The 15,687-nt window shown below is 47.2% G+C and overlaps 2 protein-coding genes across 2 annotated transcripts in view; one reads left to right on the top strand and one right to left on the bottom strand.

Moving 5' to 3' along the window:
• The window catches only part of SLC4A8 (solute carrier family 4 member 8), an 829,308-nt gene that overhangs the window by 379,730 nt on the left and 433,891 nt on the right, over window positions 1-15,687 (bottom strand). The window lies entirely within an intron of this gene.
• POU6F1 (POU class 6 homeobox 1) overlaps window positions 1-15,687 on the top strand; it is a 34,814-nt gene that overhangs the window by 14,605 nt on the left and 4,522 nt on the right. The window contains exons 2-8 of the mRNA XM_049783650.1: window positions 1,012-1,105; window positions 3,874-4,069; window positions 9,500-9,621; window positions 10,426-10,651; window positions 11,157-11,410; window positions 12,042-12,170; window positions 12,944-13,147. Coding sequence (XP_049639607.1) covers window positions 1,058-1,105; window positions 3,874-4,069; window positions 9,500-9,621; window positions 10,426-10,651; window positions 11,157-11,410; window positions 12,042-12,170; window positions 12,944-13,147 — 1,179 coding nt within the window. The 5' untranslated portion in view covers window positions 1,012-1,057. The remainder of the gene's footprint in view (window positions 1-1,011; window positions 1,106-3,873; window positions 4,070-9,499; window positions 9,622-10,425; window positions 10,652-11,156; window positions 11,411-12,041; window positions 12,171-12,943; window positions 13,148-15,687) is intronic.

Below are 15,687 nucleotides of genomic sequence, written 5' to 3'. Positions count from 1 at the left end.
CATAAAACTTGAAAATCAAGTTTCATAAGTTTCATGAAAACATGAAACTCAAGTTTCATAAAACTCAAGTGTGCAAGTGACAATTACCTTACTTTCTATAGGAAAAAAAAAAACCTACTTGCTCTCTTTATTACCTCTACTTATGACTCTGTGGTTTGTGACTCCAGCCAGACAACCTGTTCTCCCAGGGGCTTCTCCTACTCATCACTGCAGATGGCAGCCTGCTCTATCATCTGGGATGCTGCCCTGGTTCCAGTTCTCAAGCACAGCGTACCTTGAGCCACTACCATCAAAGAGCAGAATCTGTCGGCCCACATCTGGAATCTGACTCTGGGATATTTGGCTCCAGAGGAACCGCTTTAATTAGAGCTCCAAGAGATTAGTATGCACTTTAAAATTTGAGATTACCATTTCAATTTAATCAGTACCTGCTTTATCACCTCTTGCAGGAAATCTCAGATCATCCCTAGAGAAACCAAAATATTCCTTATCTGTGTTAAAGGGTTGAATGTCTAGATAAAAGTCACCTTGGTTTCTTTTCTGAGGACTCATCTGTCTTTCGTCAAGGTTCCAGGCTCTGTGCTCTAGGATTTACTCCTCTTTATTCTGTGCTCAGAGATCTCTCATGGTGGAGAGTCACCTAAGTTTTTGCAATATCTGCTCTCTCGCACTGGACTTAGAACTTTTAGGGATAGGGACCGGAGAGATAGCATGGAGGTAAGGCATTTGCCTTTCAGAAGGACAGGACGGTGGTTCAAATCCTGGCATCCCATATGGTCCCCTGAGCCTGCCAGAAGTGATATATGAGCGTAGAGCCAGTAGTAACCCCTGAATGCTGCCAGGGTAGTGTACAGTTATCTCTTTCCTCTGAAGTGTAAGTTTTCCTGCAGGTAAATTCTGAGAATTGCTTTCTCTTCCTACTAGTATACACTTGGCTTTTTTAAATGACAAGAAAATTGCTTACTGCATCACATCAATCTTTGCTTTTCCCTCCCTATCTCACCCCCACAGGATGTGCTAGGTGTGGGCTGTCAACCATCCACTCTGACCAGTGAACATGGATCCTGGAGCTGGGCCAGAGTCATCTCTCACTGTCAATGAGCAGGTACTTCTGGGGCAGGAAGAGGCAGGGTTTTACCTGTAGTACTAGAGCTCCAGCCCACAGCTAAGGTAGAACTATAAGGGCTAAGATTTGAGTACTTATGTTATGACTTAAAATGAAAGTAGGTGCTAGGGAAATTCTCAAAGGACTGAACACATGCTTTGTAAGCAAGACAGTCAGATATGGACCCAGAACTTCATAGTCATAACCTCTAAGCACTGCTGAGTATGGCCCCAAACCAAAAGAAAGTAATATTTTTAAAGAAAGTGAAATTATGGCCAGGAATATAGTTGAAAGGGAAAGGAGTACATAGTCTGCATAGTTTCCAACCTTATCCCAGCATGGCCCCTCAGCACCTCCAAGAGTGACCACTGAGCACTACAATGGTAGTAGTACTCCAGCACTGTCAGGTGTTGCCCCAACCCCCAGCCCCCTCAATAAAATTAAAATCTACAAATATGCCTGGCCAATTGGTAAGGTGTTTACAGTAGGTAAGGAGCTTGCCTTACACTCAGCCAACCCAGGTTTATCCTCAGCACTATAATCCCTGAGTAGTGCCAGGAATGATCACTAAGCATAGAGCCAGGAGTGACCCAAACCACCGATCATCAACAGGTATGACCCTATACCTCCCATAAAGAAGAAACATAAAATAAAAAGCCCTACAAATATGTATGAACTTTCATAGGAAAAGATTTAGACTTTTTTTTTAACTTTTTGGTTTTTGTTTTGGGGCCAATACTATCTATGCTTAGGGCTTTGGGCATAGGGTTTACCCCTGGCAGGCACGGAAGGCCATATGGAGTGCCAGGGATTGCACCAAGTGAAGAAAGTGCCATGCCTGCTATTCTGTCTCTCTGTCTCTAACTTTTTCTAATTTTCATGCGTTTTTAAAGAGAGAATAAAGATGAGCATGTCTTAAAATGGAGTTTGAGTAGCAGTCCCTCACAAGTCAAGTTTGAGTCAGAAAGGGGTCTGCTTTGGGATCTTTATAATATTTCCTTCCTTTCTGCTGGTCATAGTGGCACTTCTGGCCCATTCACTAGCTGGATTCAGGTTTTAGATTTAAGGACTGTGCTATCGAGTGACTTCAATCCAGGCTCAATGCAGGGAGGCCCGAGACAGAGCTTTGCAAGTCCCTGACTCTTGGATGGCTTGAGTAGGAGCCTTTTGCACAGGAGGAACAGAACTGAGGTTGGTGGTCTGGGCAGGGATAAGACTTCAGGTTTCTGGCTTGTTTTAGGGATCTGCCCTGCGAGATGTCAGGATCTTTACCAGAGTTGAAGGAATGAAGGAAGAAATCATGAAGGCCTGGGGATCTAATTAAGCAGTAGGGCATTTATCTTGCATCCTGGGTTTCTTTTCTACCGCTGCAGAGAGAAAGAGAGAGGGAAAAGAAATTATTAACTTGGGCCAGAGCAATAGCACAGCAGTAGGGGTTTGCATATGGCTCACCCAGGAAGGACCTGAGTTCAGTCCCTGGCATCCCATATGATCCCCCAAGCCTGTCAGGAGTGATCTCTGAGCTCAGAACCAAGAGTAATCCTGAGCACTGCTCAGGCATCAAAACAAACAAACAAAAAATTAACTTAAAACAGTGATTTGCACTTTTTTTTTTGGCTTTTTAGGCCACAACCAGTGTCACTCAGGGATTATTCCTGGCTATGCACTCAGAAATCACTCCTGGCTTGGGGGACCATATGGGATGCCAGGAGATCGAACCAAGGTTCATCACTAGGTTAGCACATACAAAGCAAACACCCTACCGCTTGTGCCATGGTTCTGCCCTGTGATTTGCACTTTTTAAAGCATAGTTTTAAAAAGTGCATTTCTTTTTAAAGTGCTTTTAAAAAATCATGAGCTAAAAAGTGACTTGCACTTTCTTATTAAAGTGTATTTAGAAAACTGCATTTTTTGGGCCCGGAGAGATAGTACAGCGGCATTTGCCTTGCAAGCAGCCGATCCAGGACCAAAGGTGGTTGGTTCGAATCCCGGTGTCCCATATGGTCCCCTGTGCCTGCCAGGAGCTATTTCTGAGCAGACAGCCAGGAGTAACCCCTGAGCACTGCCGGGTGTGACCCAAAAACCCCCAAAAAAAAAAAACCCCAAAAAAAAAACAAAAACAAAAACAAAAAAAAAAACAAAAAAAAAAAAAAAAGAAAACTGCATTTTTCACCTGGAACTTTAAGGAAACACTCCCAGGCCGGGGAGATAGCACAGTGGGAGGGCATTTGCCTTGCAAGTGGCTGATCCAGGACCAACATTGTTTCGAATCCTGGCATCCCATATGGTCCCCCGTACCTTCCAGGAGAGATTTCTGAGCACAGAGCCAGGACTAACCCCTGAGTGCCACGGGGTGTGACCCAAAAACAAAAACAAAAAATCCCACAGGTTCAAGGGAAGCAAAGAAAGGTTTGCTTCATGGCTCTGCTCAAGCTATGACCACTGGGTGACTTAACAATATTCCAAGATCCTAGCAGCCAACCCAATGTGAGCCCACCCTGAAATAGAGGAAGGAGAAAGAAATGTCTTCTGGTGGTTTGACCCTGGAGTTCTCTTTCCTGCTGACATTAGGCCCCTGCTCTTTCAGGATGGCTGTTTCCTCCTCTCCCACCCAAGGGGGTGGGAATGGGGTTGCACTACCCTAGAGTTCTCAGGAGCAGGTACAATCCAAGGTGAGGTCTACTTCACCAAGTGCCCCCACCCACTTCAGACCTCAGGCCAGGGGTGCCACTGACTTTGCCTGTAACATGTCCCTGTGCTTCATACAGGTCATCGTCATGTCAGGCCATGAGACCATCCGAGTGCTGGAAGTTGGTGTGGATGCACAGATGCCTACTGATGAGGAGAGCCGAGGTCTGGAGGGTGCTGTGGCCCCTGGCTCTCAGAGTGGGTGCCCCTCTGGAGCTGGGGAAACTGCTGGTGATGCTGTGCCTGACAACCCAGACTCCTCCACAGAGGCAACTGGTATGAGGCCACCTGGCACTGCTCCACCTGATTGTCTTCTTGGGTGCCCTGGGAGGTCTCAAACTTCAGGGTTTACTTGTCACAATCTATACCTTGTTAGCTCTTAGGATCAGCTCTGATCTCAGTGGCTAATGTCTTTAGCTCTTAATTTTTTGCATAAAACTGGGCTTCTGAATTTGTTTGTTTGGGGTGCCAGACCTGGCAGTGTTAGAGTATTAAATCAAGTTTTTGCTCAAGGGTTACTCCCACAGTACTCAGCACTGTGGTGCTGAGAATTGAATCAGGGTCTTCCAACATGCCTGTAATATGTTAGAAGTTGGATTCCATCCCTGACTAGAGATAGAATACAAGTGGGTAAGTTGTTTGCCTTGCATATGGCTGACCAACCTGGGTTTGATTCCCTACCACCACAAATGGTCCCCTGAATACCACCAGGAGTAATTCCTGAACACAGAGCCAGAGTAACCCTTGAGCACTACACTGCCGTCACCACCACCATACCAACAAAAACAGAAACACCACAGTGCCCACAGGTTCCCTTTTCACTTTTTTTTTTTTTTTTTTTGGGTCACACCCGGCAGTGCTCAGGGGTTTTTCCTGGCTCCATGCTCAGAAATTGCTCCTGGCAGGCACAGGGGACCATATGGGGCGCTGGGATTTGAACCGATGACCTCCTGCATGAAAGGCAAACGCCTTACCTCCATGCTATCTCTCCGGCCCCCCCTTTCACTTTTTTAAATAATCTTCTATTCTTCCATTTCTTACTTCTTCTAGTGCCTTAACTTTGCTCCTTGTCGAACCCTTCTCTCAGGGTTGACACACCAGTGTGAGATCTTAGTGATTATCTCCTCCATGCTTGTGTACTTAAGTCTTTCATGGGAGTTTTCTGAGTAAAGTAATTTTAAGTGATCATCAAGCAGTAAGATAGTTGGTTTAACAGTACCTCTGTTGAAGCTGTAGGCTTCAATTGTGGCCTTGATGGACCCTTTTCTTGGTACGGATAATAAGTATTTCTTCTTCAAACAAAACTAATTGGTAACTTTTTCATCATTGAGAAAAAAATTAGTGATTTGTCTCACTCTAATACTATCCTGAAAACAAAACAAAACAAAACAAAAAGCAAAACCCAGTGACTGTCCAGAATGGGAAGATGGATCAACAGGTAAGAGTGAAAGCTTTTCATGTAGGAGCCCCAGGTTCAATTCCCTGCATAACATGAACCCCTGAGCACAGAACCTGGAGTAGCCCCTAGCATCACAGGATGTGGCCCAAACACCAAATAAAAATAAAGAATTACAAAAAATTTACTCTCTAGTCTTATTTTTTTAATAGGTCCACCGGATGCTCAAGGCCTACTTCTGGCTTTGTGCTCAGGGATCAGTCCATATATGGTACCAGGGATCAAAACCAAGGTGGCTGCATGTAAGACAAGTACTTTACCTATCTAATGTTTTTCACATGCTTCTATAGTTGTGGCCATATGAAGAATGACACTTGTCATCATTTTGGTGTTTCTTTTTTTTCCTTTTGGGATCAGGAGTGGAGATTGGAGAGCTAGAGATGGAATATATACTGAGTACATGCTCTACCACTGAGTTACACCTGAGGTCCTATTATGGTTTTTCATATGCCCATTTTTCTTTTCTTTTCTTTTCTTTTTCTTTTTGGGTCACACCTGGCAGCGCTCAGGGGTTACTCCTGACTCTACGCTCAGAAATCACTCCTGGCAGGCTGGGGGGAGCATGTGGGATGCCAGGATTCGAATTACTGACCTTCTGCATGCTAGGCAAATGCCTTACCTCCATGCTATTTCTCCAGCACCCATATGCTTATTTTTTGTAGTAGATTTACACATCTGATTCTGGTTTGGACTGTTGTCAACTGTTGTCTGAGTTTTCATTGTTGTAAAAACAGTGCTGTTTTGAATATCTTTGTATCAGTCTTAACTTTTTTCACTTTTCTTTGAGATTTAGTCCACTTCAATTTTTTTGGAAGAGAAATTAGTTATTTACATAGAAAGAAACTACCTCATGGAAAAATATATAGAGTTGCTGTCAATAAGAGTATAAATAGTTGGTTGTAATGCACCATATGCTTCTTAAATCTATTGACAAAATCTTCTTAAATCTTAAATCTATTGACAAAGCCTAAACTGTGTTGCAGTATAAAGAAACAGGTAGATTGATGTTAGTTCTATAAATTGGGTTAAATCTTTCCTCACCTTTGGTTTTGCTCAGAGGATCATGTGGTACTGAGGATTAAAGCCAAATTTCTTGGGGCTGGAGAGATAGCATGAAGGTAAGGCGTTTGCCTTGCATACAGAAGGACGGTGGTTCGAATTCCGGCATCCCATATGGTCCCCTGAGCCTGCCAGGAGCAATTTCTGAGCATAGAGCCAGGGGTAACCACTGAGTGCTGCCGGTTGTAACCCAAAAAACAAAACAGGGCCCGGAGAGATAGCACAGCAGCGTTTGCCTTGCAAGCAGCCGATCCAGGACCAAAGGTGGTTGGTTCGAATCCCGGTGTCCCATATGGTCCCCCGTGCCTGCCAGGAGCTATTTCTGAGCAGACAGCCAGGAGTAACCCTGAGCACCACTGGGTGTGGCCCAAAAACCAAACAAACAAACAAACAAACAAAAACAAAACAACAACAACAAACCAAATTTCTTCACATGCAAAGCATGTCCTGAGCCTTTTGAGTTATCTTTTTTTTTTTTTTTTTTGGTTTTTGGGCCACACCCGCGGTGCTCAGGGGTTACTCCTGGCTGTCTGCTCAGAAATAGCTCCTGGCTGGGGCCGGGCGGTGGCGCTGGAGGTAAGGTGCCTGCCTTACCTGCGCTAGCCTAGGAGACGGACCGCGGTTCGATCCCCCGGCGTCCCATATGGTCCCCCAAGTCAGGAGCGACTTCTGAGCGCATAGCCAGGAGTAACCCCTGAGCGTTACCGGGTGTGGCCCAAAAACCAAAAAAAAAAAAAAAAAAAAAAAAAAGAAATAGCTCCTGGCAGGCACGGGGGACCATATGGGACACCGGGATTCGAACCAACCACCTTAGGTTCTGGATCGGCTGCTTGCAAGGCAAGCACCGCTGTGCTATCTCTCCGGGCCCTTGAGTTATCTTTTTATCCCTACCACCAAAGTCCTTAATATGTATTATATACTTTTAGGCCCCATATATATCCTGTTATATATAATAAGTATCCTAATATTATACTCCTGAGCACAGAGTCAGAGTAACCACTGAGCACCACTATATATGCATATATACACATATTCTAATATTTATCTAATATGTCATAATAAAATAAGATATAAAAATTTTTAGATGGCAAAGTTCTTGTTTTTTATTTTTTGTCTTGTTTTATTTTGTTTTGGGGCCATACCTGGTAGTGCTCAGACTCGGTGCTCAAGAATCACTCTTGGCCAGGGGTGATTGAGCCTGGGTTGACTGCACACAAGGTAAGGGATCTACCTACTATACTATCTTTCTGGTCCTAAATATAAAAGTTTTATCATTCTTGTTTATCACATTTCCATTTATCTCTTTCCTTTAAAATTCCATTGCATTTTTCCCAAGAGAAAAATCTTAAAAGGTTGTCCATTTATCTGGCCTGCTTTCTTTTTAGAATTTAGAAATGTATTTTCCCCCAACAGTAGAGATAAAGCTGCCATTTCCTTTTCCTTTAGTATTTTATGAGGCTTTTATTGCTGTTTGCCTGTCTCTTTAGTTCCTTTAAACAATCTGATTTTTGTTCTTCCCTATTGTGGACAATACAGTCCTGAGTTGGGATGGTGCTTTTTCAAGATTTAAAGCCTGCACAGAGTCTGGGGAGATGGATCGATGGGCCAGAATATATTCCTTGCATGCAGGAACCATTCCTGATCTAGAAAACAGACTGAAAGTTGATGCCAGACAATATTAAGAAGTCAGTAATCTGGTCTACTGACCTTCTGCCAGTACTCCTATTATTATCTCACTACATATAAAATAGTAACTATCCTGAGGTACACACAGATTGAGAGCTGAGTGTACATATATATGTATATGGCCTGGATTTGGTGCTTGGGACCACATGGTCTCCTCAACACTGCCAGGAATGACTCTAGAACAGCGCTGGGAGTAAACCCCAAGCATTACTGTGTCCCCAAACTTTATTCCTGTGTCCCCCAAAATGGCGATTGATCTCTTGATTGTGTGGCTTTGAAGAAATTTCCTGGTAAGGGTCTTAAAGAACTAAATAGAAAGAGGAAGCTATCCCGGGCAAAAATTACTGGCTGCCAGGAAGTTCCTTAAGAAGTTTGTTCCCTTCAAAACTTCCAATATGGGGGCCGGGCGGTGGCGCTGGAGGTAAGGTGCCTGCCTTGCCTGCGCTAGCCTAGGACGGACCGCAGTTCGATCCCCCGGCATCCCATATGGTCCCCCAAGAAGCCAGGAGCAACTTCTGAGTGCATAGCCAGGAGTAACCCCTGAGTGTCACAGGGTGTGGCCCAAAAACCAAAAAAAAAAAAAAAAAAACTTCCAATATGAGAAACTTTGCAGAGAAAAACAGGTTAAGCTTATGCTTTGAATGGGAGAGAACCAGGTCTGATTCCTGGCATCACATATACCTCCAGAAGCAAACCTCAAGCACAGAATCAGGCATAGCCCCTGAGTACCACCAGGTGTGAGCCCCAAACAAAAACAAACAAAAAAGCAGCCTGACCTGATATGCTGAATTGGTAAGAACATGTTTTCAAGACCTGTCACTTCTGGGACTTTCTACTATAAAAACCCTTTTACCTTCCCCAGGCCTGCACCCTTGCACCAAGAAACTAGCCTGAAGAAAGAGTAACAACAACCCAATTTCTGGATAGGCCAAGGCAAACTATTTTCATTTGTTTTAGCCCTTTTGTCCCTAACACCTGACCTTTTGGGTCACTCTGCTCAAAAGATAGGTTAGTGTCCTCTAGCACCAACTAGCTGATGCTCTGGGATCAGGGTGGCTGTACAGGGTGAGGAGGGCTCTGCCTTACCTGCAACTGCCCCTAGTTCCATCCCCAGCACCACATTTGGTCCCCTGAGTCCACTAGGAATGATCCCTGAGTACAGAGCCACAAGTCAGCCCCAAGCACTGCCAGCTGGGGCCCCCAAAAAACAAAAAAAGAAGATGAAGAAGACAGACACCCAGTTTTGTTTAGATCTATGTCTCCTTCACCTGCATGTGGGATGTGGGGAGAGGGGAGGTCCACTCTCCTGATCTGGCTCAGGGCTCTGCAATCACCTCATCTCACTGCAGTAGCATCCATTCAGGAAGGGCCTAGGAGTGGTTATGCAGAAAAACATGGTGTGGGCCTAAGGCCGAGGGTGGGTAAAGCAAGCCTTTCTACTCTGGTGGCCTCTTCACTCTCACTGGGTTTACTCCATGTCCTCTTTTTCTCCATATCACATGAAGTGAAGTCACTCCCGGGAATCCTTCCAGGCCCTGCTCCCACCATCGCCACCTTCAGCCAAGCCCCAAGCCAGCCTCAAGTATCTCAGACTATGACGCCACTGGCTGTGCAAGCTGCCCCCCAGGTAAGGGCTACCCAGGGGAGCTGGGTTAAAGGCAAAGGGCTTAAGCCAGGTGTGGGATCACTGAAGTAGATTGTCCATGGGATTTGGTTGCTTCAGAGGCAGGAAGGGAAGGGGCTTTAATTAGAGCGAGGGAATCTCAAACAAGGCAGCCCTGCCCTCAGCCCTGACCCAGATCAGACCTGCACTGATGAGATCCACAGGAAGGTTCTAGAGACTTCTGTGACCTCCTGAGTTACCTGCATTTCTGTTTATTCAAGGCAAAATGAGTGTTTCCCTTATCTGCTTTCACTTCCCTCCAGCATTTCTAGCTGCTCAGCCTCCTTAGAGCCCTAAGGGAACAGCCCTGGGCAGTGACAAGTCCCTGTGACCTTCAGGGCCCATGGTGCTCTGGAGCTTCACTCAAATATTTCCTCCTCAGAGTTTCCTAGATGCCTCTGTGCATTTGACCACTTGGTTTGCCGCCCCATCTTCATTTACTACCACACGTCCTTGCTTCTGTGTGTCAGCAGCCTGTGGTGACTGAGGCCCAGGCATTCTCTTGGGGCAGGTGTGCAGGGCTGGGTCTTGCTCCCTCACTGGGCTGCTCCTCTGGGCAGGGTAGTCAGGCCAGCTGCCCTGCTCCCACCCCACCTCAGATTTGGGTACTGTACCTAGGGTTTATCTCTCCCCACTCTTCAGCCACCTTTCCCCATTTGTGGCCCTCAGAATGCTTTGTTTATGCTCAACTGGGTCAGTGAGACCCAGTGTTTGTCAATGTTGATCTTTTATTTTTTTTTCTTTTTGAAATCTTGTTTGCTTTTGCAGGTCTTGACTCAGGAAAACTTAGCAACAGTTCTGACAGGAGTTATGGTTCCAGCAGGGGCAGTTACTCAACCTCTTCTTATCCCCATCAGTATTGCAGGTCAAGTGGCTGGTCAGCAGGGGCTGGCCGTGTGGACAATTCCTACAGCAACCGTGGCTGCCCTCCCAGGACTGACCGCTGCTTCTCCCCCGGGGGGAATTTTCAAGCCACCATTAGCCGGTCTCCAAGGTAACAGCAGCTCTCCCCAGGACTGCACCAGGCCCCCCACTACCCATCACCACCATCCCTGCACGTGGGCTGGCCATATTGAACTCAGAACCAGCGGCCCCGCTTCTGGAGTCAGGATCCAGGGTCCCCAGTATTCAGCCACAGAGCCGCTACATCACTTCGGGACTCTAGGCCATTGACCCCCCCTGCTGGCCCCACAGGCCTCTGTGACTTCTGGACTACCTGAGACTCCCCCTCACCCCTCACGCCAGAATCCAGCCCCTGACCAGCCTTCTGAGAAGGACTGCAAGAAGATTCGACGTCCTGGTGTTGAACCTCATCTCCAGGCCCAAGGGAGGGGGGGATGAGAGATGGTGCCGTGTGCCTTCGAGAATGGATGGAGGGAATCACAGATGCCTGCCCCTGCCCCGGCTCCCCCTCATTCTCCTGCCACATCCCTTGGGATTGGAGCCTCTCGGGCTGCGGCTTGGCCTTTGAGCACCCCTGTCTCTGCCTTGCTCCGTAGCAGCTGCTGTGCTGAACGCCGCTCTCCCAGCCCCTGGGCCAGCTGCCCCGACGCTGCAGGCTTCCTCGCCCGCCCAGCCCCGGCCAGCGGCCCAGCCCCAGACGCTGTTCCAGACCCAGCCGCTGCTGCAGACCACTCCTGCCATTCTGCCACAGCCCACCGCTGCCACCACGACTGCCCCCACCCCCAAGCCAGTGGACACTCCCCCACAGATCACCGTCCAGCCAGCAGGCTTCGCATTTAGCCCAGGAATTGTAAGCTGCTGCAGTCACCCAGGGCTGGCAGGAAAGACTAAATCTCAGGCAGAGGGTGGAATTGACCCTTCTTACTGGGGAGGAAGGAGGTAGAGGACCAGTCCCTTGGAAGCTGCACTTTTCCTACCCAGTAGTGGAAATAGGCTCCTTTCGAGACCTTCTTGCCACAATGCCAACCCATCCAGCCAGACAAGCAAATAGTTTCTGCCCAGGGGTTGGGCCAGTTCAACATCAATGAAGCACTGAACCAGCCATAGAGGGTGGGAGGACACCCGGGACAGCACACTTGGGAACTGTCACTAATGTAAAGCTTGAGGCTCCCTGCTGAGCTGGTGTCTGCCCAGAGCAGCCTCTGGCCTGGCTACAGAATCATAGGCTGGGACTAACGTCACTTTAGCCATTCATCTGGCCTCCTTGGGCCAGAGTCACTTCTTCATCACTATGGGCCCACTCTCCCTATGCTGCTGACCTCTGCATGCCCTTGTCCTGGACCCTATTCAGCGGGTGGGCCTGGGTCCTTCATGCCTACCTGCATCCCTGCTTCCCTCCCCCAGGCCCTTAATCCTCTTCTCTCTGCTTGGGCTCTCACTTGCCTCTTGGCCTCTGAGCAAGGCTCTTCCTCTGCCCACAGATCAGTGCTGCTTCTCTAGGGGGCCAGACCCAGATCCTGGGCTCCCTCACCACCACTCCAGTCATTGCCAATGCCATACCCAGCATGCCCGGGATCAGCAGCCAGATCCTCACCAACGCTCAGGGACAGGCAAGTGGTCCTGGTGGTTGGGCTAAGAGTGGGAAGTGGGGTGAAGTTGACAGGAAGTCTGAGACACTCGCTCTGGACATCACGCTGCCCTTCCTACTCCTTTTGAGCAGTTCTGCTGATACAGAGGTTGCAGTCTGACAGTTGCCTCCCTGGTCTCCTTTCTGCTGAGGGGACTTCTTTCTGCTTCATTGGTTGGGGAGTATCCTCTGCCAGGGGCCTTCTCACAGGTTAACCCAGAACCCTGGGCACACAAAGATCTTTCCTAGAAGTTTTTTGGGCCACACCTAGTAGTAATACCCAGTAATGTGTAGGGCTTACTTTTGCCTCTGTGTTCAGAGCTCACTTTTTTGCCTTTTTTTTTTTTTTTTTTGGTGCCACATGTGACAGTACTTGGGGTTTACTGTTGGGTCTGCACTCAGACTACTCCTGGAGGACTTGGGGGTCTATATGGAATGCCAGGAATAAAATCTGGGTCAGCTGTAAGCAAGGCAAGAGTTTTGTCTATTGTACTATCTCTCTGGCTTCTCCTAGAGGACTTTACTGCCACTCTGTAGGGAGAAAGTGGAGGGTAAGAAAAATTAAGGTACATGACTGAAAGGTGCTAGGACTTAAATGCAAGCCCAGGGAGTTCCATGGCTGGACCTGGCTCCTTTGTATGGATTAAAAGAAGCAGGAACATTGTCTTATCCTTTTTTTGCAGCAGGGTGGGATGTGGGTTGAGGTGGAATGGGGGCACTGACCTTACATCGGGTCCCTGCCCTGTCTTCTCTCAGGTTATTGGAACGCTGCCTTGGGTGGTGAACTCGGCCAGCGTGGCAGCACCTGCACCAGCCCAGAGCCTGCAGGTTCAGGCTGTGACCCCCCAGCTGTTGCTGAATGCTCAGGGCCAGGTGATTGCCACCCTGGCCAGCAGCCCCCTGCCTCAACCTGTGGCTATCCGGAAACCAAGCACACCTGAGTCTCCTGTCAAGAGTGAGGTACAAGGGCTGGGTGCTGGACAATCTCCCTCTAGGCCAGTGGTCCTCAAACTATGGTCCGCGGGCCATATATTGTATATTTGTATCTGTTTTGTTTCTTCATTGCAAAATAAGATATATGCAGTATGCAGAAGAATTTGTTCATATTGGGCTCAGAGAGATAGCATAGCAGTGTTTGCCTTGCAAGCAGCCGATCCAGGACCTAAGGTGGTTGGTTCGAATCCCGGTGTCCCATATGGTCCCCCGTGCCTGCCAGGAGCTATTTCTGAGCAGACAGCCAGGAGTAACCCCTGAGCACCGCGGGTGTGGCCCAAAAACCAAAAAAAAAAAAAAAAAAAAAAAAAAGTTCGTTCATAAGTTTTGTTTTTACTATAGTCAGACCCTCCAATGGTCTGAGGGACAGTGAACTGGCCCCCTGTTTAAAAAGTTTGAGGACCCCTGCTCTAGGCTGTGGATGGTGTTCTGAAACTCCTGGGGAAGCATGGAGATCCCCAAAGTAAAAGACTTTCACTTCTAGACTACTAGCAGGCCTATGTGGGTCTCTGCTCTGTCCCCAGGGTAACAGTTACTCCCAATCCACCTAAAACATGCATATGTGTTCTCAGAGCCAAATCTGACAAGGGTTCAAGGAAACTCTGATGAGCTCTGGTGGAAGCACTTCCAGAAGAGCCAGGGAGTAGGGTCTGCTCTTCTCCCTCCTCATCCCTCTAGTCTGGCCTTCACTCCCACTGAGCCTATTTGTTGATTCTAGAGACAATTTTTGAGTGCCTACTGTAGACTAGGGTTGAAGACATAGAGCTAAATAAGATAACCTGCGTGGGAGAGATAGTTGCAAGCCAGCAAGACAGATTCAGGCAGGGCCATGATAGGTACTTTGAGAATCGGAGAAGGAGATGGTTATAGACATGAATTTCAGCAGAGTACAGTGAACTTGGCTAAAGTGGTGAGTTGGATGGAGAGTATTTTATCTTTAAGAAATTGGAGGGAATCAGGGAGATAGTCCACAGGACTGGAGGGCATGCTTGTATGACCCCCTAAACACCTCTGGGCCTGAGTAGCATTACACTATTGGTCTGAGCATTGAACAGTTCAGTCTGGGGGGCAGAATATTTCTGGGAGTAGTCCCTGGGCTCCCTAAACATTTCTCAGTCTTCTATCAGAAGAGTGATGAGAAATACAGAAATATCCTATAAAGAAGTAGAATGCATGATTTCTAAGACCAGTGTGATCTTGGTACATTATAGTTTTCTGAACATTGATATAACCCCAGACCCCAAGCAAGCCCTGCTAGGGAGGTTTCTATATAGAAAAAAAAGAGACCAGAGAGATAGTACAGTGGGTAGAGTGCTTGCCTTGATGCAGCTAACCTAGGTTTGGTTCCCAGCATTCTATATTGTCCCCTGAGAAAAGTCAGGAATAATTATTGAGTGTAGAGTCAGGATAACTCTGAATACTGTTGGGTGTGGAAAATTAAGAAAAGAGAAAAAGAAGATAGAACAGACATAAGTTCTCAAATTTGAGTGGGACTTGGAACCAATTAGAGTACTTCTTTTGGTTGTTTTTGGGGGGCCTTATCCATGGTGCTCAGTGCTTACTCCTGGCTCTGTGCTCAGGGATCACTTCTACCTGTGTTTAGAGGACCATTTGTGCCAGTATCGAATTTGGGTCAATGACTTCAAGGCTTTACCTACTGTACTATTTCTCTGCTTCCCTGGAGTGCTCTTTGAAACCAGCTATTAGACTTGCTTATTTTGTAAGTCTGCAATGGGGCTCAGAAATGTGCACTTTAGGGGTGAAGCAGTAGTGCAAGCCGTACAGTGTCTGCCTTGCCTGTGCTAGCCTAGGACGAATCGCGGTTTGATCCTCCGGCATCCCATATGGTCGCCAGGAGTGATTTCTGACTGCATAGCCAGGAATAACCCTTGGGTGTCATTGGGTGTGCCCCCCCAAACAAACAAACAAAAAGAAATGTGCACTTTAGGAATAAATTGCAGGTAATTCTGAGGCCCACAGTTCTCAAATGTGGTGTGTTACTTTCCAGCTTTGTGAATAACCACTAAGCCTTTTCCATTAAAAGCAAAATGAAGATTAGGGAGCCAGAGAAATAGTACCAGAAGCAACCCTGAGCACTGCTGAATGTGGCCCTTACCTTCCCCTCACCCCCCAAAAAAGTGGCAATTAGAAGATTATCAGCTTTATTGGGGCTGGAGAGATAGCATGGAGGTAAGGCATTTGCCTTGCATGCAGAAGGACAGTGGTTCAAATCCCAGCATCCCATATGGTTCACCGAGCCTGCCAGGAGAGATTTCTGAGAGCCAGGAGTAACCCCTGAGTGCAGCCAAGCATGACCCAAAACCAAAACAAAACAAGACAAAAAAACAAAACAGAAGATTATCTGCTTTAGAAGGTTATGGATGTTACAGGATTTGTTAATCAAAAGGCAGTTTTCACTCTGTTCCAGTAGCAAAGCAATGCTTTTATTGTCACTCTGGGATGAGCAATCACAAAAGCAAGCAAACACAAAAATCTCTTCCAATTCT

This window comes from Suncus etruscus, chromosome 11 (assembly GCF_024139225.1).
Source record: "Suncus etruscus isolate mSunEtr1 chromosome 11, mSunEtr1.pri.cur, whole genome shotgun sequence".
Classification (NCBI taxonomy): Eukaryota; Metazoa; Chordata; class Mammalia; order Eulipotyphla; family Soricidae; genus Suncus; species Suncus etruscus.
Note: the sequence above shows the minus strand (reverse complement) of the source record. Positions and strands in the feature narration are given on the sequence as shown.